General features: G+C 42.8%; 1 protein-coding gene across 1 annotated transcript in view; it reads right to left on the reverse strand.

The window, feature by feature from the left end:
* LOC119431128 (poly [ADP-ribose] polymerase 2) overlaps positions 1–23,118 on the reverse strand; it is a 73,381-nt gene that overhangs the window by 30,229 nt on the left and 20,034 nt on the right. Inside the window, exons 11-12 of the mRNA XM_049664343.1 lie at positions 10,572–10,892; positions 1,790–1,911 (exon numbers count right to left, since the gene is read on the reverse strand). Coding sequence (XP_049520300.1) covers positions 1,790–1,911; positions 10,572–10,892 — 443 coding nt within the window. The remainder of the gene's footprint in view (positions 1–1,789; positions 1,912–10,571; positions 10,893–23,118) is intronic.

Here is a 23,118-nt window from a genome sequence, read left to right on the forward strand (position 1 = left end):
TATTGAGTCAAAACGAAACTAAACGAAACCGCTGCGAAAGAAACCGCGGCAGCTATCGACGCGATGATGGGTGGCGACTATGAAATCCCGCGGCCAACGCGTTGTTATGCGCGGCGGTAAACGCAATAAAGGCACAAATAGGCACGAAGCGTTCCGTCGTTGCTGTCATTCACGTACGATTTCCGCTGCTGACTATGGCTATGCTGACTCCGCCGCTTCGTTTCGGTTGTGCGCTAGCGCCGTTTCTGCTCTTCTGCGTCGCACATTTCAGGCTCTTTAATGCAAAAACATATAGCCTTCGAGATTTATGGTTGATGTATGGCAGCCATGACGTGAAGCATAGCCTCCGAGATGTGCACCGACCGTCCGCGGCTTTTGGCTGCCTATTCGGGACCGCTGAATAATTCGAAAATATTGAATCCATGAATTCGAATCGAAGCGAATAACGAACATAGAATTATTCAATGAAATATTCGACAATACCCTATATTCGCCCATCCCTACAGTAATTTTCCCTGATAGAGGCACAAATTCCCTGAGTTTTCCCTGAGTTTTTCCAGAATATTCAAAATCCCTGAGAATTCCCTGTTTTCCCGGTTGGTAGACACCCTGCACTTTATAGCCAAAACCTTTGAGAGTCAAAAACGTAAATATACAGCGGCACGAACAAGCCCCAAATGGTTGATGCCGTATATTTACGGTGCCGTCCGTATGTTAGAAAAATATGGAAATATTTCAACTCTCTATTGCCCAGCAAATGCTGCCACACTGTGTGGATGGATGGATGGATGGATGTAAAACTTTAATGAACGTCCTGATTCCGAATTTGCTCACTGTGTGGATACAATTTTTTTTCCCCTCCATAGTCTTCTGGTTTTAATTCCACGGCTTGTTTACGATAGCGAGTCTGCGACCGCTCGCGCGTCCGCACAGTCACATGGCGGTTAGTTTTGGTTTCATCTCGCGGGCTGTTTCCGTTTGTTGCACTCGTAAAAACTGATGTCTATCTGGTTTCTATTCTCTCAAAGGATCATCGCTAGATGCTCGCTCGTTTATTGCTCACCAGTGTTCCCATGTGTTCACAGGCAGGCGCTGGTATTACAAATGATGCCGCCATATACAAACGATGCTGTTATGCCTGTGTTCTTTTTTTTTTTCTTGAGACTCGCATAAACTGACTGCCTCTCGGATTACTGCAAGTTATTGACTCATTTTGTTTTTCCGACAAGCGCACAACCATACAGTTTTCTTTCGCGTGCTCACATACACGATTTGATTATGCTATGGATGTGTGCACTGGTTGCTCTTCTGCAAGTGAGTCGAGCGGCAATTCCTTCGATGTGGATTATTGCCGAAATGCCGAATCGAAATATATATATATTCCAGTGTATCTACTTTTTAAAACTCTTATTATAAGTAGTTATGCAAGCCCCTCTGTATTCATGAATAAACAATGCATGTTTACCAAAGGAAAATATTTTTTTGCCACTTTATGGTCACTGTAAAAAAATTGCAGTAAGCCTTTTTGAAATACGTCACTTTGAAGATTTTAAATCTGTAATAAAAAAAAATCGAGCCTGGGGGGTTGTGGCTGGCGAAAAAAGTTTACCCTCAAATGCTTAACATGCAGAAAATCTGCAAATGGCACTGCAGTTTCTCCACGACTGGCTACAGGCAGGCACACGTAAACCTACAACCTACAGTGCACATACATGCATAAACCAGGATGCTAAACCTCTAAGTTCAACAAAACTGAATGTTGAAGTAAAGCAAGAAGAAAGTGACTTACATTGTGGCATACCCAGCGTCCTGTGGAATGTTTGCGCCACGGCCCATTACACTGTTTATTCCATGTGGCAACTTGTCATATGACTTGGTGTAAGTTTCTTCCTTGACATTTCCCAGTGACACCTGCATTTTTAGAAAAACTAGACAATGTAGCACATGATTAACTGTGAATGAGTGCAAGAAAGAGTATAAGTTCAAGACGTCGAAACAAATTTCTTGTTTTTCAGCATGAACATGTGCATTATGGAGGCACAAAAGAAAACAATTCTGACGACGGTTCTTCTCTCCTTTCATGTCTGTAGTTTATGTGCATCCTTTTTTGTGGCAATTATACCTCGGAGCAAGTACCACTTAGGCCAAGTTCTTCTGAAGGATGAATGGTACTTCAGAACAGTTTAAAATTGTGATAGCACCATTCACAACTGCCTTGCACGAAATGTTCTGAAGCATCTAAAATTAATCAGCACCAAGTGTAGGCTGCGAATATGCAACAGTGGTTGTCTCACGACTATAATTTGGAGATAGCATTGCTAGTTCTAAAGCACTAAGAAAAGTACTTAGGATACTTTTTTTGGTAATATTACCTCTCAAAAGGGATGCTAAAGACAAATACTGAGTTAGCTATTTGGAAGGTTAAACTTATGAAATATCAAATAAATCAGTCTTATCATAAGACCAGAGGCTTGGCAAGTGAGACAAGATGCAAAATCAAAACGTTGATGCCAAAAGCACCTTAAAGGGACACTCAAGTTAGAGCAACACTAAATCAAGTTTCGAATGGTAAAATATTCTTTCGGTTCAGTTCAGTTTATTACCTTAAAGTCCCCTGTAGGGGCATTACATAAGGGGTGGGTTTTTATAAAATCGTGCAAACATCGTCATAAATAATCATTTAACAAAATAGTCAGTGAGAAGTTCTATAAACGAAGATGGGCAGGCGGTAGTAGCGATGTTGGGGGGAAGGCCGTTCCAGTCTGTCACGGTTCGGAAGAAAAAGGAGGCAGTGAAGGTGGTTGTCCGAGCACGTGGGCGCGCTACTTGAAGTGGATGGCTGGTGCGGTGAGATATGCGTGCTGCTGCTCTGATGTAAGGCGCTTGATTACGGGAAGAAAAGAAGAACTTATGGTACAGGGAAAGACTGGAAATGCGACGTCGCCATGAAAGCATTGATAGGCCAGATTCTGATTTCAGAAATGAAACGCTGACGTCATATCAGTATGAGGTATGAATTAACCTAACAGCACGATTTTGAACTGATTCTAATGCATCGATAAGATATGCTTGACATGGGTTCCAGATGGCTGACGCGTATTCTAGTTTCAGCCTAACAAGTGACTTATAAGCTAGTAATTTTACATCTGGTGGAATGTTCCGTAGGTTCCGTTTCAGAAAGCCTAAAGTTTTGTTAGCTGCGGAGATAATGTTAGTGACATATGCGCGCCAAGACAACTCATGAGATAGGTTTACACCTAGATACTTATAAGATTGCACTGGTTCTAGCGGCATGTTATTAATTGTGTATGGAAAGGAGATGGGGTTTTGACATTTTGCTACCATCGAAATGCGGCCGCTGTGGCCGGGATTCGATCCCGCGACCTCGTGCTCAGCAGCCCAACACCATAGCCACTGAGCAACCACAGCGGGTATTCCTTTATCCAGATTAGTACGTTAGGGTCCAAGTTCAGAAGTTGAAGTTTTAGTAGCAGGTGCCGGTGGGATACTTTATCAAATGCTTTTGCAAAATAAAAAAAAATAGCGTCAGTCTGTACATTGGTGTCAAGGTTAGTATGCAAGTCATGAATGAAAAGAGCTAATTGGGTTTCGCAAGAGAAACCTTTTCGAAAACGATGTTGTGAAGGGTGAAAAAAGTGATTACAGTCTAAGAAAACAATGATTTGAGAGTAGATGACATGTTCCATGACCTTGCACAGCACGCTTGTTAGTGAAATGGGTCGATAATTTAATGGAGAATTTCTGCTACCGGTTTTGTAGACTGGAACGACCTTTCCCACTTTCTAATCATCCGGCATTGTTTCTGTAGAGAGTGACTGAGAGAACAAAAAGGACAACCACGATGCAGCCATGTGCCTTGTGTTTATTAAAAAGAAAGTTTAGAGTTAATTTCATCAATGCCAAATGAAGATGATAGCTAAGTCTTCTGGATTATGGATGAAATTAGTTAAAAGTGTCAACGCATTCAACATCGGTAATGGCCTTGTGTGAGTCGTTGGTGAGCATAATGGTGCGAACTGGATGAGGGTTTATTACTTGCCAACACTGTCTTTGGTTAGTGGGCAGCAAATTTGGGAGTTTAGTTGCATAAGAGGAACACTTTGTGCTGTGAATCGCCAATCAGATATTCGTTTTCAGCTTTGTACTAAATTTCCCATCGATGTGAATTCTCGTTATGTTTAGCTGCTCGATAAAGACTTTTCTTTTTGTTTTCTAGGTTTTTTAAGGCATTAGTGAACCATTGTTTTTGATTACTGGTGCAAACGTTAACTTTTGGAATATATTTATTAGTCAAATCTTTTAACTTATCCTTAAACATCAACCAGTTATCATGTATTGACTGATTGCGATACGCAGCTTCAAATGTGGGAAGGAAGGCTTCAAGTTTGTGGTTAATTGCATCATAGTTACCCTTTTCGTAAAGTCTTACAGTTTTCTTATGTGTCTTATTTGGTGTTACAGGAAAAGAGAAACTAGTGTGAATGACGTCATGGTCACTAATTCCTCGAAGGTGTGCAATGGATGAGAGTGTACTGGGGTTATTAGTCAGGATTAGGTCTAGAATGCTTGCGGATTCTGGCGTGATGCGCGCTGGCTCAGAAACTAATTGCGTCAGATTAAAGTTCAAACAGATGTCGATAAAATTCCTTGTCTCTGCGGCACCTACTAATGAAGATGGTAAGTTTCTCCAGTCTATAGTATTTGGGAAATTAAAATCCCCAAAAAGGAGGATGGACGCATTAGAGTAGGTTGTCGTAAGTTATTATTAAGCTCATCACAGAATTCAGGAGTGGCATGGGGGGGCCTCTAGCAAACTCCCAGTAGCACTGTAATTGTTGACGCGCGATATAATAGCCATAGCATTCCGAGTTTAGCCACGATATTAATAAACGAACACAAAAGTTGCCAGTGAACTGCTATAAGGACACTGCCGCCCCTTGTGCCTACGCGGTCAGTTCTATAAACTTGGAAGTCAGGTAGCTCGGCCAAAACCTCAGTATCAGTGCCATTATTGTGTAGCCAAGTTACTTTTAGAATGAGTATGTTGCTGCCTGTTGATGATATGATATTAGATACAAGCTCAGTGAAAACACGGGGAATGCGGGAGATGGAAATTCAAGACGATGAGCAACACCAGAACAAGGTGAGAGCAGGAGCCAACGTTTCAACAAGTGGACTTGTCTTCTTCAAGGCGCCTTGAAGAAGACAAGTCCACTTGTCAAAACATTGGCTCCTGCTCTCACCTTGTTCTAGTGTTGCTCATCGTCTAGATACAAGCTCGCGCTTCGGAAGATAACTGCGTGCGTAAAAAGAAAGATCATTTCTGGATGCAAGTCTTGGTTGATTCTTTTTTTGCAGAGGACGGGATGATTGCTACACAATTTTCTTTACAGAGTTAGATGATTCGTCAAAAATATATTGTTTAGTACCAATGCACAAGGTTTTATAGTGTAGAGAGAATGAAACTGATTTAGATTAGGCGAAAGCCAGAAGGGCCTTCCGTGCTTTCTGAACCGGCGAGAGAAATCTTCACCTACACTATAACCTGTTCCTTTCAGCATTCGGCCTTTTGACAGAAGGTCATCTTTCGTTTTCCAATGCGCAAATTTTACTATTACTGGACGATTTCAATCCTCGGCATGTTTCCCTAAGCGATGTGCCCGTTCTATATCTATGGGGTTAATGTCGGTTTGTAGATGATCACGGGAGATCTGAATTATATTTCTTCAGACTTAGTGAAGGTTTCATTTGTAGTAGGGTCAGAGAATCCGTAGAAGATCAGATTATTGTGGCGGGATCGGTTTTCGGCAGTGGCGAAACAGGCCTCCATTGCTGTGACCAGGCGAGTTGTTTCAGATGATGTTGTCTATAGTGCTTCTATGTCTTGGCGTAGAGGTATGAGGGCTTGAGTATGGGCCTCTAAGTCAGTCATGCGCTTATTAAGGTCGTTGATTGTTTTGCCTGTTGTGGTCAGCTGCAGTTTGAGGTCCTTTATCTCTTGCACAAATGTCTTTGGCATACGGTTATTTTCTGTAATTTAGCCAGTACAGTGTCCAGGCTGGCAGGGCCAGGGTTAGTTTCGACGTCGCCTGATAGGATTAGTAGCCCACGCATGACATGAATGCACTCAGTGGCAATCACAACGCAACACTGTGGGCTCGGGAGCTGTACCAGAAGGTACCAGAGCTGTACCAAAAAAGTGCGTATGTTTGACCTGCAATTCGAGAGCGAAACGGTTAGCGAACTGCACCGTGGTACAGTCACTGGGCCCACAGGGCTGCGTCGACGGTGGTTGTTCCTTTATAGCTGGCGGGGCTGTTGCTGTTGGTGGCGATGGCTCTTTCCAAGTTAGCTCCAGGGCTGGTAGTTTGCGTTCAAATGGTATCGCCGATGGAAATGGTGATTGCAAGTTGAAACTGGGCAAAGGGTGGCACGTGGCCGCCCGTTCTTCGTGACAAGGGAAAGCCTGCCCTGATGAGGCACCCGAGGATGTGCGCGCCAGAACAGGAAGCAGCAGGTTGGTGATGAGATAGACGACCATCTGTGATTTGAGAGCGAAACGGTTAGCGAACTGCACCGTGGTACAGTCACCAGGCCTACAGAGCTGCGTCGACGGTGGTTGTTCTTTTATAGCAGGCGGGGCTGTTGCTGTTGGTGGCGATGGCTCTTTCCAAGTTAGCTCCAGGGTTGGTAGGTTGCATTGAAACGGTATCGCCGATGGAAATGGTGATCGCAAGTTGAAACTGGGCAAAGGGTGGCACGTGGCCGCCCCTTCTTCGTGACAAGGGAAAGCCTGCCCCGACGAAGCACCTGAGGATGCGCACGCCAGAACAGGAAGCAGCAGGTTGGTGATGGGATAAGACGACCATCTGCAATTCGAGAGTGAAACGGTTAGCGAACTGCACCATGGTACAGTCACCAGGCCCACCAATCTATTACTTTCAAATCTATTACTGCAACAGCCAGTTAACGACTGACAACCACCTAGAACGTGTCATCAGATATTGGTGAAAATGAAAAGACTGATTTATAGTGATGGAATCGAGCATGCTGTTTACAATTTAAGTAGAAATTATATTTTTAACGGGCTCAGAAAGTTGCAAAAAATGATAAGTGGCATGAACTGGCAGTGAAACCTTGGTACATGAGATGTATGCAATCAGATTACTGTACGTAAGTCTGCTGTCAAGTTCACCATACTTACAGTTTAAAATTGCAGAATTTATACTGCTTCCCACCAATGAAGGTGTGCAATTGCTATCGCGCTCACCTATCACTGTTTTCAGCATATAACTTCATGATCATGGTCACAACTGCAGATAGAAAAATTCTGATAAAAGAAGTTCCGCAATGTTTTCCGTATTACCCCTGCAGGATTGGAGACTGACCAGTAATCTTTTTATTGCACTAAAAGAAGAAGAAGAAGAAAAAAAAAAAGGTATCACAAAAAGTGGTTGTCGGTCCTTTAAGAGCTTGCAACTAGGTTTGCTGTAGCCATCCCTCTGTCAGTCTTTTCTGTTAGGATGATGATGACAATGGCTGTTGGTGTCACTATTGAGCCATTGGCAACAGGTCAGCTCCTCATCCTGAGCATCTCTTGCTATTGGAGGAAAAAAAAAAAATCACGGCCCTTCCACAGCTGTGAAGATGGAAGCCAGCGAAGCTGTGACTATGGTGGGTCTGCTAAAGTGAATCTATATATTATCACTATTGACTATATTGAGCGTCTTCGGCATGTTCGTCAAAGAGCAAGGACACCGGCGTCTTGTTTTCGCCCAGCGCACTGGCCAAGTAGGGCGTTTGCTGCGCCAAGTCTGCCCCGTCGCCCCAGACTAGCGTATGAGCCACAGCATTCATAGCCGCAGCACACTGCACGGCATCGTCAGAATCCTGGAAGATGTGGTTAAACGAGCATCCATCCCATGGCGAGTCTAAAGGGCAACTGCTGATAAGAGCGCTAGCGCGATCTCTACATCACAAGACAATGGGGCACAATGATTGGTGGGACGTGCCGCTGCCGAGTATCGCGACACTTGAAAAAGAGGCATCGGTGGTGGCGAGGGGTAAAACAATGGGCCATCCATCATCCGTTTTGACACCTGTGCTAAGGCACAGCTGGCGGGAAGCTGCCACAGCCGAAAATTCTTGATCTACTTCTGTTGCTGGGCGCAATCTGGAACCTAGCCTATAACAGCTTCGCTGTAAAAAAATCCGAGGACACATAAGGACTTCTGATGAGTTGTGAATACAAAAACATTAATGTCCAATTGAACACTGCTGAGCAATCCTCCGAGTGCGGCCAAACCGGATGTGCGCGCCTGTCAATGGTGATGACTGGACGGCACGAACTATACCTTCACTTATGCTTGCGCCACGCGCTCCGCTGTTCAAGTTTCATTTGATGCTGATAGTACATGCTGTCAAAACACATGACACACACGATGGTAAGCTTATGTAGAAACTTCAGGGCCTCGTTGCCACCTATTTTTCGTATTCTTTGCAGCTTACCAAGCCTCCTCACAAAGTAAGAACAGCCATTTCACTATTGCAGAAGTATAATTTGTTAATACTACAGCTTATACTAATATTTACAGTGCCTTTAACCCTTTCCGTGCAGCAGGAAATGACAAAAAGTGCACCAATGTTCCCACAGATGTTTAGAAATGTGGCCTCATGACAACTATACTCAGCAGTAGAAAAAGGGTTAAAATTGCTGCAGCAGCTCCTGAGATACTACTAATATTCTGGCAGCTTGTAACTGTTCAGCAATAAAGCTGGCACAATAAAGCCGGATGTAGCCGGTGCTGTCAAATATGTCTAGAACTTTTCTTGCCCCCTCCCCCCCCCCCCCTTCTAAAACAGACAAAATACAGAAAACCAGTATCATGCAACCGGCAGTGGCGTAATGATCAGTCACAATTTAGACAGAAAATAAAAAAAAGTGGAAGTTTCAGCCTTTTTCTGTAAAAATAAATGCAAATAGACTTGGAGAAATAAACTAGTACAGGACTTTAGGTTTAGAAATGAAGTAGTATTGAAGGACATATTGAAGTACTGGAGGAAGTAGGTGCATTTTAATGTCGCACATAGCAGTAAAGCTTGAAAGCTCTAGCTTATGTACATCTGAAGATACAAATGTGCAAATTTACAATAAAATGGTTTTATGAGCTATGTTTGAAAATTTATTAATTAAGAGATGTAAGCTATCAATTGTCTTAAAAATTATTTGTTGAATAGAATGTATGCACAGATAAGATTTGCAAACATCTCGCGATAGCATGTTTCAAGTATAATGCACTGTCAATCTCTGCAAACCAAGTAGCATTCATAAATGCAACACTTAACCTTCTGATGCCCTATGATTACGGTGAACTTTCATTAATTTGACCTTGACAGGACAGATGTAATTGATAAATTATCCGGTGTTTGAATGTTAAAGAGGCAGGAAAAATGTCCAAGCACACTGCTGCTTTCTTTGGCAATATTTACCTGATCATAACATGCACCACCTAGTATTTAAGGGTTCAATGTAAAAAAACAAAAAAAACAAAAAAAAACAATGTGCACACAAAAGTAACATACACCAGATTTTATAACAAGAAAAATGTAGCATGCCTTCGATTCTGGCAATCAGGCAAAGATGAACCTGCGGGGTTTACTTACACTGACTGAAAATTTATTTACACTTTACGTCTATCATTTACATGTCATCCTACAAGCAGTCCACTGAGTTTTACGAGTATATTCTGCACATCTTGAATGACTGCGACCATCACAAATGAGATGGTGACCGATGCCTAGTTCCACTACACCAGCTTGTGCTGTGAAACATGCAAGACACTGAAAACAAATCACGCGGCTCTGTTACAGCTTGCTTAGCAAATAAAGTAACTTTTCTTTTGAATGAGGATCAATGATGAAATCCGCATATTGCCATCACCAATCTACCAATAACTTGTTCTGTCGTCATCTTGTGACAACACTGGCTCTGTGACACACCAAGCCGAAATTTTGAGTTTTCGGAAGATTGCTTGTCTATGATGCATCTACTGATTCCTAGTGCTGCCAAGACCAATGTTGCAGCTACTGCAGTCACTAATTAAGGTTGCCATTGCGGTCAGGCATGTGCAGCCCCTGGTCAGTGAAGTTTAAATTACCTGGCAAGGGCAAAATTCAGGGCGAAATTACGAAAGGCTTGGCTCATATAAATGTATGTGTGCCGGCCAGGACTTAAGTCAGGATCGAATTAACAGGAGTCTAGAGTAATTAAAAATCTGCTTTTCTTTTTTTCCCTTTTTTTGAGCAAAATTAAGTCTATCCATGTATCGTAGACATCTGGCAATGACATAAAATTATCAAGCAAGTACAAAATGTTGATGAGTTGCCCTTTTTTGTTCATCCTCATCTGAAGTCACCCAGCACAAAACCTTGATTGCAATTACCAGAGTGCGCCATCTGTGTAGTTCGGCCAATGAGGTGTGGCTGGAGAAAAGGAGACTGCTGTGGTGCTAAACAATTTTGTCGCTACTTAGAAATGGAAGGTTGTTCACCTCACAAAGAAGAAGCAGCCCTTCTTCCTCTGGTTGCCGGTAACAATAGTTTGCACTCTTGCTGACACAGTCAGCAAAGTAGACACCTTTGCCAAACATGTAGCCATTGGCCGGGACATGCGGGGGGGCAATGCACAGTCCTTTGCTCAGAATGCCCGTGAAGTTTGAGCACCGTGAGCCGTGCCACAGCATTACATGGTTTCCAACAGAGACGAAGCGCTCATTGCAGGATGCCTTCTCGATTCGAAACACCTTCTGCAAAACCAGCCGGTAGCCAACATGTGTTGATCCATGGGTATTTCTAATGGCCAGATGAATGAGCTGGAAAATAAAGAGGAAAATAAAGCATAATGCTTCACTGTGTCTTTATTTGTTTGCCACACCTAAGAGTTAAATTTCAGACTAACAGAGCATAAGGGCAGAACTGGGTGAAACATTATTTATTGTAGTGGGCTATAGCTTTGTGTTACTTCATAGATAATACTGCAGTAGATGTCACTGCATGCACGCAAGAAGAAAGACAAAAATGGTAATAATGGCAATAAAATGGCAATAAAATAAATAAAATGCATGCAGCAACTTTTTATGTCATCTCGGAGAATGTGCACACCAGTGCAAGATGTACTGCTACAACAAAACAGATCTATTAAGTTCACAGCTTTGCTTGCATGAAAGACAGTACTATATTAACAAGGCATGACTTGGCAAATGTGAGTTATTTTGCATAGTGCACGACAGAACCTACAAGCAGGAGGCACACTGACAATGAATGTTCACCAATAATAGCACCACGAGCAATGTTCTTTGGACATCTACGTCACAGTGCCAATGACAGCAATTTCACTCATGGTTACAAATGCACATACCTATATGCATTACTCATTACTCAACTCTACAAGGCTAAGTATTTGAATTACCGAGAACAAAAATGCAAATGCTTTTATTCATCCGAGTTCATTTTAATACATCAGCCTGCATGAGTGTAGCATGATTTTCTGTCAAACATGTTCACTATGTAAAATTTTCTTGTCTCAATTTCTGTACACAGGGTGTCTACCAAGTTGACATTTTCAGATTCCCCGAGTTTTCCAGGTTTTCCCTGAGTGAAATGGAACTTCCTTTTATATCAAGACGGGCTGACACTATGTTGCCTGATGCTGTCACTCTTTAGTAAGCATCATGCTGTCACTCTTTAGTAAGCATGTTAAAAAAAATGCCGCAGTTTCACCCGAAAGGCGAAGCATCAATTGTGATAGCAAATTAGTAGAGAGCTATACGGAGTAAGGATAGTAGTTTTATCAGCTGTATAAACTTGGACATGCAGCAGCAGCAGCAACGCGCAGAACTGTTGTCGACGCCGTCGGCGTTTTGCACGCGTTTGCACCGAATGCGAACGGCGTTGGTGAATGTTGCCGGTGCCTCTGGAAGCGGCTCAGAGGTTTTCGACGAGATCAGAACGGGACACTCGTCGAGCAGCGTCCGAAGTCTTTACCACCTTCTCGCTTCACAACATTTTTATATAAATCGAGCCATCCTACAATAAATACATTTTTATCATCATCATCATATAAATACGCATTTGGTGCCGCAGCTAAACGTCGTCTCCCCTCCCTCCCTCCATTACCGCAACTTTCGTTCCATTTCAATAAAATTACAGCTAACTTAGTAATTTTCCCTGACAGAGGCGCAAATTCACTGAGTTTTCCCTGATTATTTCCAGAATATTCAAAATCCCTGAGAATTCCCTGTTTTCCCGGTTTTCCAGGTTGGTAGACACCCTGGTACGTCATGACTTACCAGTGAATAGAGTGCTATTGCTTAATATTATGAAGAAATTCCACAACACCCTCGCATTTGGCATTTGAAAAAGGTGTTTGAAATGTAGCGAGCAACTATCCAAGGCCCTCAATACAAGAAGAAGCTGTAGCGACCCATATTTCGTTAGGCAGTTACCTACAATAAAGACAAAAACTCTAATGTGTTTTTTTTTTTGCCACCTTTGTAGGGGTATACGAATACTTAAAACTTTCAAATCACGAATTGAATAGTCAACGTTAAATAATCAATATATTTTTCTAACGCCATACTTTCCAGATCATAAGTCGCACTGCCCCAGTTTTCATGAGTTTTAAAGAAAAAGTTGGCATATAAGTCACATCTGCGAATAGACCGTTTTATCGGCAAGGAGGAACGTAGCCTGGAACCAGCATGCCGCACCGCTCTCCTCCTCGCACTGGTATGTGTCGATTGCCATTTCTCTTATCGGCAGCTTGGAACAGTAGCGGTGTCATTGTGAATTAGTCCGATTCTAACGTGTTCTGTCTGTGCTTGCTGCAATGTCAGATGACTCAATGTCAATGAGCTATCACTGCACTGTATTCGGCTGCAAAAATAACTTTCGGAAGCAAATGTGAAGTGCTTCTTCAGCTGCAGCGACTTCATGGACTCGGCCACTGCGGTTACAGATATGCACCCACTTTGGATTGCCAGCATAAACAGAAAGGACTTGACGCCATCAGCTTTGTTGCGTGTATGTTCAGAAGATTTTGTTTCCAGTGTGCGCACAGTGACGAACTCGGCACCCATGATCAAACTGAGATATGAACGAAAGGTGCATATTCGAGTCGGTGTGCTAGAACTAGTGCGAATGGCTGAAGTCAGTTATTTTTTCATGCACGCACATTGAAGTTATTCTGTTCAAATGTGCTCTAAGATTACCATGCTTGGTAACTAACGTTCTGGCGAAAGTTGACTGAGGGTGTATCACAAAAACAGTATGTGCCGACCAAGAAAATGCGGTGTTCTTTTTCGTTGTCTAACGTGTGCTAGCTACCCCTAATTCACATGGGTTCTCCCATGCATCCGATGCTTGCTGGCAAGTTGTCTGGCCGCCGCCGCGCATCACGCGCTGTATTACTTTAGAAAATAAAGTTGCTGTTGCAACGAGTAGTTATTCGTTTTTCAGCTCACTCGAGTTGGCGAGGTGCCCTTGCACAAGTGCCACTTGAAACCTAAAAGTGCGCAGTTTCTTTCAACGCGTTGTGTGCGTCCAGTTGATTTTGGTCCATTCGTGGCCACTGTCATTAGGTTGTTTTATCCATAGTAACGGCCCTCTGGTCGAGTTATTTTGCAGTTCTTTATTTTGTAAAGCCAGATGCCAGGGTGCCAGGTAAACAATGCTTAGAAAATGGTACCACGAAAATTTTAGGAACACGAAGGTTAGTAAAAATTATGTTTCCTATTTCGGCAGCTACTGCATATGGCGAGGCCGTACAGGCCCTATCGTGAAAGTGATCTGCGACGAGTAGAGTCTAGGCGTCTAGGTTCGCTGGGGGCTCATAGCTTCGTGTGCGCTGTGTTCTCGCCACTAATACTCCATCTCACAAGCTGGTTCCAGCACTGTGGAAGCTACACGAATTCTTAGCCAACAGGAAGGCTGAATGCACCTCGAGATGTGCTCATCCGCCGTGTCGTCTGCTCAGTGTCTGCTTGCCATCTAGTTACATGCGCCATGGTTGGTGGATTGATGCATAATATTTTGATGCCATAACCATAAACTGCGCTTACATGCATGCGACAGCGGGGCTTCGCTTTACCTGTACGTTTTCCTTGCAGTTACCTTGTAGCCTCCTTAGCAAGTAGTACGTGTGAATGCACTTACAAATGTTCATCTGCACCACAGCGTCTGCTCGGTGTCTAATTGGCGTTTGCTCGCTGCCTTCATCATGTACCATGCTAGAGCGGGGTAGTAAATTAGACTTTCATAGCGTTCCACATCGTCAACGTATCACCCATGTTAATGGTGTGGCGCCATCTACTAACTAGAAATCAAACCAGTTTTATGGCTCAATGCCGCGTCTGTAGTCCTAGCAGCATGAAAACAAACAGCCGATCTATATAATCACGCAAAAAACATACGTAATGATTTGACCTCAGCTTGAGATGAGACTTGGTGATTACGGATTTTGCCGCTTGTTTCTTGCTGACAGGGTGGAGAGCCAGTCACAAGCGCAAATTTGCATCGAAGTGGGTGGTCGGCACTGTATGGGCGCTGCCATGTTGCCACGGTTAGGGTGGCTATTATGGCTACTGGCAACTGCCACAGTAATTTTCGGTATACAAAGTGCATGCACAAATGTCCTAAAATGTCACGTATCGCTGTACCATATCATGTAGCAAGCAAAAATAAAACTCCCTAGTGTAGCCAATAATCAGCCAGTTACGCCCAGAACTATATAGTACTGCTGCGCAAGGATATTGCCATGTACGCCTCATACCTTTGGCAGTGCTACAACCAGCTTGCGAGATGGAGTATAGTTCACGTTGAAGCAAGGGCAGCACGAAGGTCAATTTGCTCACTGCTGCTGCCACTCTTCCTCACCCCAGCGTTTCGACAGCGAGTGTCTGCACTCATAGAGTGAGATGTGTTTATGTTTGCCTGTGTGCACCTGACACCATGCTTGTTAACTTAGTTAGTAAGCTAATGTTTATGAGTTTATATGGCTGATAAAGCTACTATCCTTACTTCGTATAGCTGTCTACTAATTTGCTATCACAATCGATGCTTCGCCTTTCGGGCAAAACTGCAACTTTTTTTTGGTTTGGTTAGAAAGATATACACAGATGTTAATTAGCCCACAAGGCTGTCTTTCTAAACTTTATATGACAATGCATTACCACATATGTTCTGAAAAGCCCCGAGTTCGTTAACGAACTCCTTAGTTGTTCCTGATGCTTCCTTTGTGTCTTTTCTAATGCATGCTTTTAATTATGGTCCTTTGTCTTGGGGTAAAACCCAATGCCCAATTTTTGCACCCTGAACAAAATTTATTAAAATCAGGTTAAATAGGATTTCTCGCAGAAGTTTGCCCTTCCTTAAAAAAATAATGCAGATGTTAAAAAAAAATGAATGCTGCATACCTTTCATGAGCAAGTGGTTAAGCTATATCATAATATTAATGAAATATTAATATATAAATATGGTATATGATTCGTTTTCACTTAACACTCAAGCAATAACCCACATAAAATATATATTCAGCTGCTAACAAGGTTGTGTGAATGAAAGCTTGTTGCTTTTTACAGCAGCTGCATTTAATTGAATATGATATTGTTGCATTGTGTCACACTTCCTGCACATCTCATACAAATAAACGTTGGTAATGTGCTAGGAAGCGAAATAACACAGGGCTGACATTGCTCTGCATTGCAAACAGTAGCTGTGACATTGAGATGATGTTACCCAACTGCATTACATTAAAAATGGGTAATTCCATTAATTTTGTTGCTAGAGTGTATATTGGGATCCAGCAAAGCAAGGAAACAACAGGCAAGGAGGAAAAGTCCAACAGGTCTAGGATGGACACAGAGATGTTCCCAATGCATGTGATAATGTATGTCAACAAGGGCCTTACAAGATAAGGAAAAGCATCACACCTCCTGCGAAGCATGCACATGTATGCTACTTTTTGTACTTTTTGGCGTCGTTAAAAAAGTGCAGAGAACAAATTAAAGGCACTGCCAAACCAGTCTCTATTTGTTGTTTTTGTTAATGTGGTATCTTTTAGACATATTTATAATGCCTGACAATGAGGGTGTTTCTCACATGATTTGTAAGCAGCTCTATTTGCCATTACATGTTCCTGTGAGTGATTTTGCTTGTTTAAATAGAACGTCGTGTCCAAAAGGAGACCACTGCTTATGTTAATCGTTTGTAAAAGTTATGAAAAAATCCCATAACTTTGGGCTGCCAGATAACAAAACCTACCCTTTCTCTCCAATTTTCCTTCCAGACAACAAAAACATAATTTCTTCCCGATTTCCTTTTTTTCTTTAAAAATAACATCAGATTTTTACCCCTAGAATTTCAAAAATATAAAGCATTAAAACGAAGGACCCTATTTATAATGTGCAGTGTAATGACAGAAACTTCCAAATGTTATGAGTACCAGGATGTGAAAATTGTTCAATATTAATGGTGAAAAGGCTGTATATAATTTGCAGAATATTAAACAAATATTTGATATATTCAATTCAATTCTGGCCAGTATCTGAACCGAAAACGGGAGCTGGACCGTTACTTTCAGCTGAATCAGAACCAAACCAACCATTATGGACCTGAAGTCGAGCCAGAACTTATTGAAGAAGCCGTTCAGAATTGGTTAGACAAGAGAGAGAGAATAATTTATTAGAAAAGCAGAGAGGTCGGCCTGAGCTAGTATGCCCTGGTTTGCTACTCTGCACTGGGGAAAAAGGGGGCAAAAAAGAGTGATGAAACATGATAATGATGACAGGAAGAAGGGATGCAAATATGCAATTATACAGTGGTTTCCTTAAAGCCTTGCGAATTGTCCAGTGATGTTCAAATAGTCCAGAGCAGCCCTCGTAGCCGTTGTTGCTACTGTGTGGTCACACATTGCAGACAAAATAGCACTTTCAGACAATGTTTGCCTGCCATTGCCTGCTAACAAACTGTTCATAAGGCTTGAAATGTGGTTCTGGCGCAAGGAAAACTAAGCGGAAAAAAGAAGAGGCAGAAGGAGCGCCAAAAAATCTTGCACGGCATGTAGCAGAAGCAATCTGCCCCACATAATCCTCAGCTTGAGTGTTGGAAGACTATTGAAAAGGGCCCACTGTAGAAGAAATGTAATCCAGCAGAATGCGATGTTTGGCTAGTTGGTTCATGCTTGAAATGTGGTTCTGGCGCAAGGAAAACTAAGCAGAAAGAGGGGACAGGACTTCTTTACGCTTACTTTTCCTTGCGCCAGAACCACATTTCAAACACAAGTTCACATCCCCTTCTGCAGTTCATAAGGCCCTGTGGACCAGCGTTGCCATATTGATTTTGTCTCTAGATTTAGTGACTTTCTTGTTCGTTTAGCGACAAATTTTACTATTATGTGACCGACAAAGTTTTTTAGCGACATGACAGAACAAATGGCGACACTTTAGTGATTTCGAAAGTATGAAAGTTTCGAAAATCACCTTCTAGGATGCACTTTATTATTGTTATATTTTAAGATTCTGGGATTTTACGAGCCAAACCAGATCATGGTTATGAGGCACGCAGTAGCAGGGGACTCCGGATTCATTTTGACCACCTGGGGTTTTTTAACATGCACCCAATGTATGGTACATGGGCATTTTCACATTTTGCCCCCATGGAAATGTGGCCACTGCAACCGACATTCGATCTTGCGCCCTCGGACTTAGCAGCGCAACACCAAAGCCACTACCCAACCACGGCGGGTCACTTTATCATTAAAAATCTACGTGTAAGCACCCAAAATAGGCTGCACGATGCTTGGGCTCTGTAACCATGACGAAAGAACAGCTGCTTTCACATCGATGGCCTTCACAGGATTCCCATTGTGCTGATAAATGATAAAATGTCACGTGAGCAAATATGGCAGCACCAATGGGTATGGTGCTGTAAAAGGTCTATACTACCTTCCGCTGGTTTGAACATGTGAAGGAATTAATCTTGTCCTAGATGTTAGGGATTTAATGGTATGTTTTCTTTCTTTTTTTTTTTACTTTCTCGCAGACAATGTGCACACTCGCCTTTATCCCATCGTTCGATTCAGTCAGATCGTTATCCTAGGCTATCTGCATGCCATAAAATGTGGCTATATTAGCAGGTACCTTCCTCCCTTAAGTTACCTGCAATATCGTTAGAGAATAAATATCTGTTGCAGAATTTTTTTTTTTTGAGTTTTATCACCTGTACAATACAATGCCTTCGGGATCAGTGCATGCCTTTATTAACCAGGATAAGAAGCGCATCACACCATGTAGTCGTGTCTTGTTCACATTCATCCCAGCAGACGATAACACAGATGACAAACCTTGTAATTTTTTGTTCTCATTGTAGCAGACGCCCAAAGAAAACAAAAGAAACAAAAACATGCGAAACTACGAAGTGAGGTGGGGAGTGGTCTAAATTTAGTTTTGTATAGTAACATTTACATAACATAATCTCCTGCTTTTGTTACGTAGTGGGTAAAGCCATCTTTATTTGCGCTGCTGATGAAAAAACAAGTCAAATACTTTTTTTTTTCTCTATGGCAAATGTTATCGCCAACTCTAGCCTGTATGCGTCTTGAAGGTTAACAATCCTTGACCGCAAGTTAACTTACTGATATCAAAATTTCACAGAGGGATCTTAAACCCATTCAGTCTGTCAAAAAAATATCTGACCAACAGACCTTTCTCAGGCAATCCTACAGTGCCTCATGGGCACACTGTGCAATATGGGAAAAGAGTACACGTCGTTGGAGCGAATTGCCCAGGTGCCCGCCGCACATTTTTTTTTCAACTTGGGTTGTGATGCAGCATAACGTCATAATGGGGTTAAGTATAAGCATGCAGGCTCATGTTTTACAGCCTTGTCGCCATGGGAGAACAAAATAAAAAAAAGGCACCACTTCTTTCGTGATGCTCCTCACGACATAAGTAGCCATGTGCACAAGCATCTACATTTGTATCTCTATGCCAGAAATGTGAAAGAAATAGCACAGTCGGTGCAGATATCATCGAGCGACCTCCCTTTCATGGAGAGCTAAACTCAGCCGTAAACATCCATTGTTTGAAACTTCTGCTCCGCTGTACCCGTGATCTCAAAGAGACCAGGATATTCTAGGAGGCCGTTTACAGAATGCCATGTTGTCAAACAGTGCGTGTGAACAGCCAAAGAGACCATGGCTTGCTAAAAGGAAAAATGTTTATCGCACTTTTGCTGCCACAGTGGTCTGATAAGAGAAGCACATATACGGTGTGGGGTTTTAGAAATGGCCAGGGGGCTTCGCCAGTTGGTAGCTCGCAGCTGGGTGCTACACGTATTTATATTTCTACGTAAAAAAAGCTGCTGTCTCTTTTATGAGAAAACATTGCACTAGGATTTCAGTTATGGCCCAGGAATTCTCAATATTGAGTTTGTTTGTCACAATCCACCGAAAGTAGGAAGTAGCTCACAAATGCGTGTTTATTTGAACGCAGTGGTCACAAGTGAAGCAGGTTACTGCTTCACGGTGCCTGCTTCACGGTGAAAATTGTTTCTACAGTGATTCTAATCAGCGGTAAAATATCAAAAGTTAGTACGATTATATCTTTACATTTCTGGCCAAGTGCTATGCACAAAATGGCTCAGACATTCAACCACCAATCACAGCTAAGCGATATGCTTCATCAGAGCACTTGCGTAACTTCGCAGAACACATTGAAACATTTAGATTTTCACTCTCGGAGGTGGCACTTGACATAATGAAATTCAGTGCTTTACATTACCGCTCAATGAACACAGAGCAAAATACAGTGGAATTTTATTGATAAGATTCTGCACAATATGTTTTTCAGGATAGTACGTTTCTTTTTCTTTTCCCGATAATACGATTTGGTTGGATAATACGTTGGATGATACGCTTCATTTTCCTTCCTGTGAAGATTGTATCAATGAGATTCCACTGTAAATTGTTTTTATTCAGCTTTAAAATATTTTGCAAGAAACTGTGGAGCAAACTCCTCTACCTTGCACTGAGAAGTGATATAACGTCCACTTGTAAAAAGTGCAGTAATAAACAAGGTGGACCACAAACCAAATCTACCTGACAGTTAATTAAAAATTATGGGGTTTTACATGCCAAAACCACTATCTGATTATGAGGCACACCATAGTGGGGAACTCCGGAATAATTTGTACCACCTGGGGTTTTTATAACGTGCACCTAAATCTAAGTACACAGGTGTTTTTGCATTTCGCCTCCATCGAAATGCGGACACCGTGGCCCTACCTGACAGTTGCCTTTGCAGCTGTGGAGCATGCATCGGGCATAGTATTCAATCAGCACATTGCCCAGTCATGTTTACGATGCCAGAGAGACGAGAAGCCGTCGAAACTAGACAAACAAAAAATTCTGGTTTGAATCAGGCAGCAACATGCGCCACCTTGCCAAATTTGCTTCAGTTGTTAGTGCTTGTACAGCACAGGAGGAAAGAGGAAGTGTGACGTACGTATCTGCAACATGCACACATTTCCCATAAATGCTTCCCAGTCAAAAAGAGTTAATTCGTCCAACTGGTCGTACCAGTTGCTAGCAATTGGACCCAAATAGAATCAATTGGAAACCAACTGGAATGTGCACTAGAATTGGAAAAACCAATTGGACCTCAAAGTTCCAATAGGTCATTCCAATTGGTCCACCATTTCCCATTTCGTCTTCCAGTTGGAATGCTTGATGATCATGATAATTGGTGGGGTTTTATGGCGCAAGGGCCACGGAAGGCTAAAGAGCGCCAGACAATGGTAAGATGTATTCGATGTCTATGATTTGACTATGAACAGAAACACTCGTCTAGCTGCGCAATACTATTCCGCCCGCCATGATCCAGGCCAGCACGTTCCTGCACACACATCGTTTATACGCGTGTTCAACAATTTTGCTGCAACTGGATCGCTAATGACAAGGCGGACACCGAAAGAATATGTGATAAGCGAAGAGTTCGAAGAAGCCATACTCGGATATTTTGTGGCAAAGCCCGAAGCAAGCACACGAGAAGTTGCCGAGTCTTGTGGAGCAAGCATCACAACAGTGTGGAGAGTCCTCGTGAAACATCGACTGTACCCATTTCATGTGAGCCTGCACCAAGAACTAACAGACACGGACTTCTTGAGACGCCTGGAATTTTGCAATTGGGCACTGATTCAAGTAGACAGAGATCCCGATTTCCTCAAGAAAATCATTTGGACAGATGAAGCCCAGTTTTGTCGAAATTCAGTTGTGAACATTCACAATGCGCATTATTGGGCAAATTTAAATCCGTACTGGCTCCGTGAGCACAACCACCAAGTGCGGTGGTCTGTTATGGTGCGGGATTTGCAATGGAAAAGTTATCGGACCATACTTTTTTGATGGCACACTCACTGGGAAGTTATACACCGAGCCGATACTGAAAGAAGTCGTAGGAGACTTCATCGCTGAACTTCCTCTAACCCTCTTCAAAGACACTTGGTGCCAACACGACGGCGCTCCTCCGCATTCCTCTTCTAGGGCTGTGTCGTGCCTTCACAGCACCTTTCCTCTTCAATGGATAGGACGGAATGGACCCGTTCCGTGGCCGGCACGTTCTCCAGACCTTTCCCCTCTCGATTGCTTCCTCTGAGGATATGTGAAGAATGTGGTTTACGCCACTGAACCCGCCACTGTGGAAGACCTCAAGGCAAGGATAATTGCTGCATGTGCTGCAATTCAACCTGCCATGCTCAAGCGAGTCTTGGATTCCATGAAAGACAGGTTGATGATGTGTGTTGCAACGAATGGCCATCATTTTGAACAGTTCCTTTGAAGGCATGTAATTGGAACAACACTGTGTGTGTGTGTGTGTGTGCGCGCGCTATCAAGTCGTTTGCTGAGCAGTGTCTTGCAGGAATAAAGCTGTGTTGAGTGCACTCAAGTCCGGTTACATTGAGCAGGTTGTCTTCGCTGCGCTTGTAGTGTTCGTTTCTTTTTCTTTTCGATTCACTTGGTGAGTTATGTTCCTATCTGTCTTAGTTACGCGTTTTTATTTACACAACTCGCACACGTGCGTTCGAGACAGCTTTCCCAGCGAAAGGGAATTTTGACTAAGCGTCATTCTCATCCAAAAGCCTAAAACTGCATTTCGTTGGTGGAAGTGGACACTTGGTGCCTGGCGGAATGACGAAGTAAATTTTGCGGCCCGCCGGCATTGAAACGCTATGACAACGCCGCAGCCAGCAAGAAGATAACGCAAGTTGCTCGCGGGGCCGGAGTGGCGGTGACGTCGAAGACGTGACGAAAGGCAGCGACATCGACGACACAGACGCTCTTTTTGCGGCTAGTTTCGGTTTCAAGGAGCCTGCCAAAGGGAACTAATTGTTCGCGTAGCTCCCACATGAACTCCGCTATTCAAAATTTGATCGTTGGGATAGGTAGTGCCGAGGACGGGCCCCAAAGCACTCATTTGCTGTAACCACCTATTGTTGATAATTAGAAAGTTAATTAGTGCAACTTTGCTAATTACGCACATAAGTCCGGCAATTGCTCTGTATCTAGAGGCCGCCAATTCGTACACTCAAATGGTAAGCATAACGTCATCAAGATTTATATTTTTCTAACTTTAAAAATTTGGTGCAGCTAAAAAAAAAAAAACACCCTGTATGGGTGCGTGTGTGCATGTATGTGTGTGTGCATGTGTATGTGTGCGCACATACGCGTGTGTGTGTCTATGTACGTGCGTGTGTGCACGTGCCAAGAAGAAATACTTCGTAGTTAATGTGGCACTTTTTTTCGAAACACCTACAGGTCCGGTAGGAAACCTTTGGTGCCGGCTAGATCATTCTAAAGTTCAGCGCCGTCACTTATCAAACACTGGTAGCGGATTCATCATGCGAAAAAGCACGAATAAGAAATATTTTATGGAATTAAACCAAACAATTATCCTCTCTCCTGCATATAGGCTTATGAACGTGAGTTGATTACGCGAAAGTAAAGATAAGTCAATTAACAACCGTTCAAGAATATCTTGGCAGCCG

This window comes from Dermacentor silvarum, chromosome 1 (genome assembly GCF_013339745.2).
Source record: "Dermacentor silvarum isolate Dsil-2018 chromosome 1, BIME_Dsil_1.4, whole genome shotgun sequence".
Lineage (NCBI taxonomy): Eukaryota > Metazoa > Arthropoda > Arachnida > Ixodida > Ixodidae > Dermacentor > Dermacentor silvarum.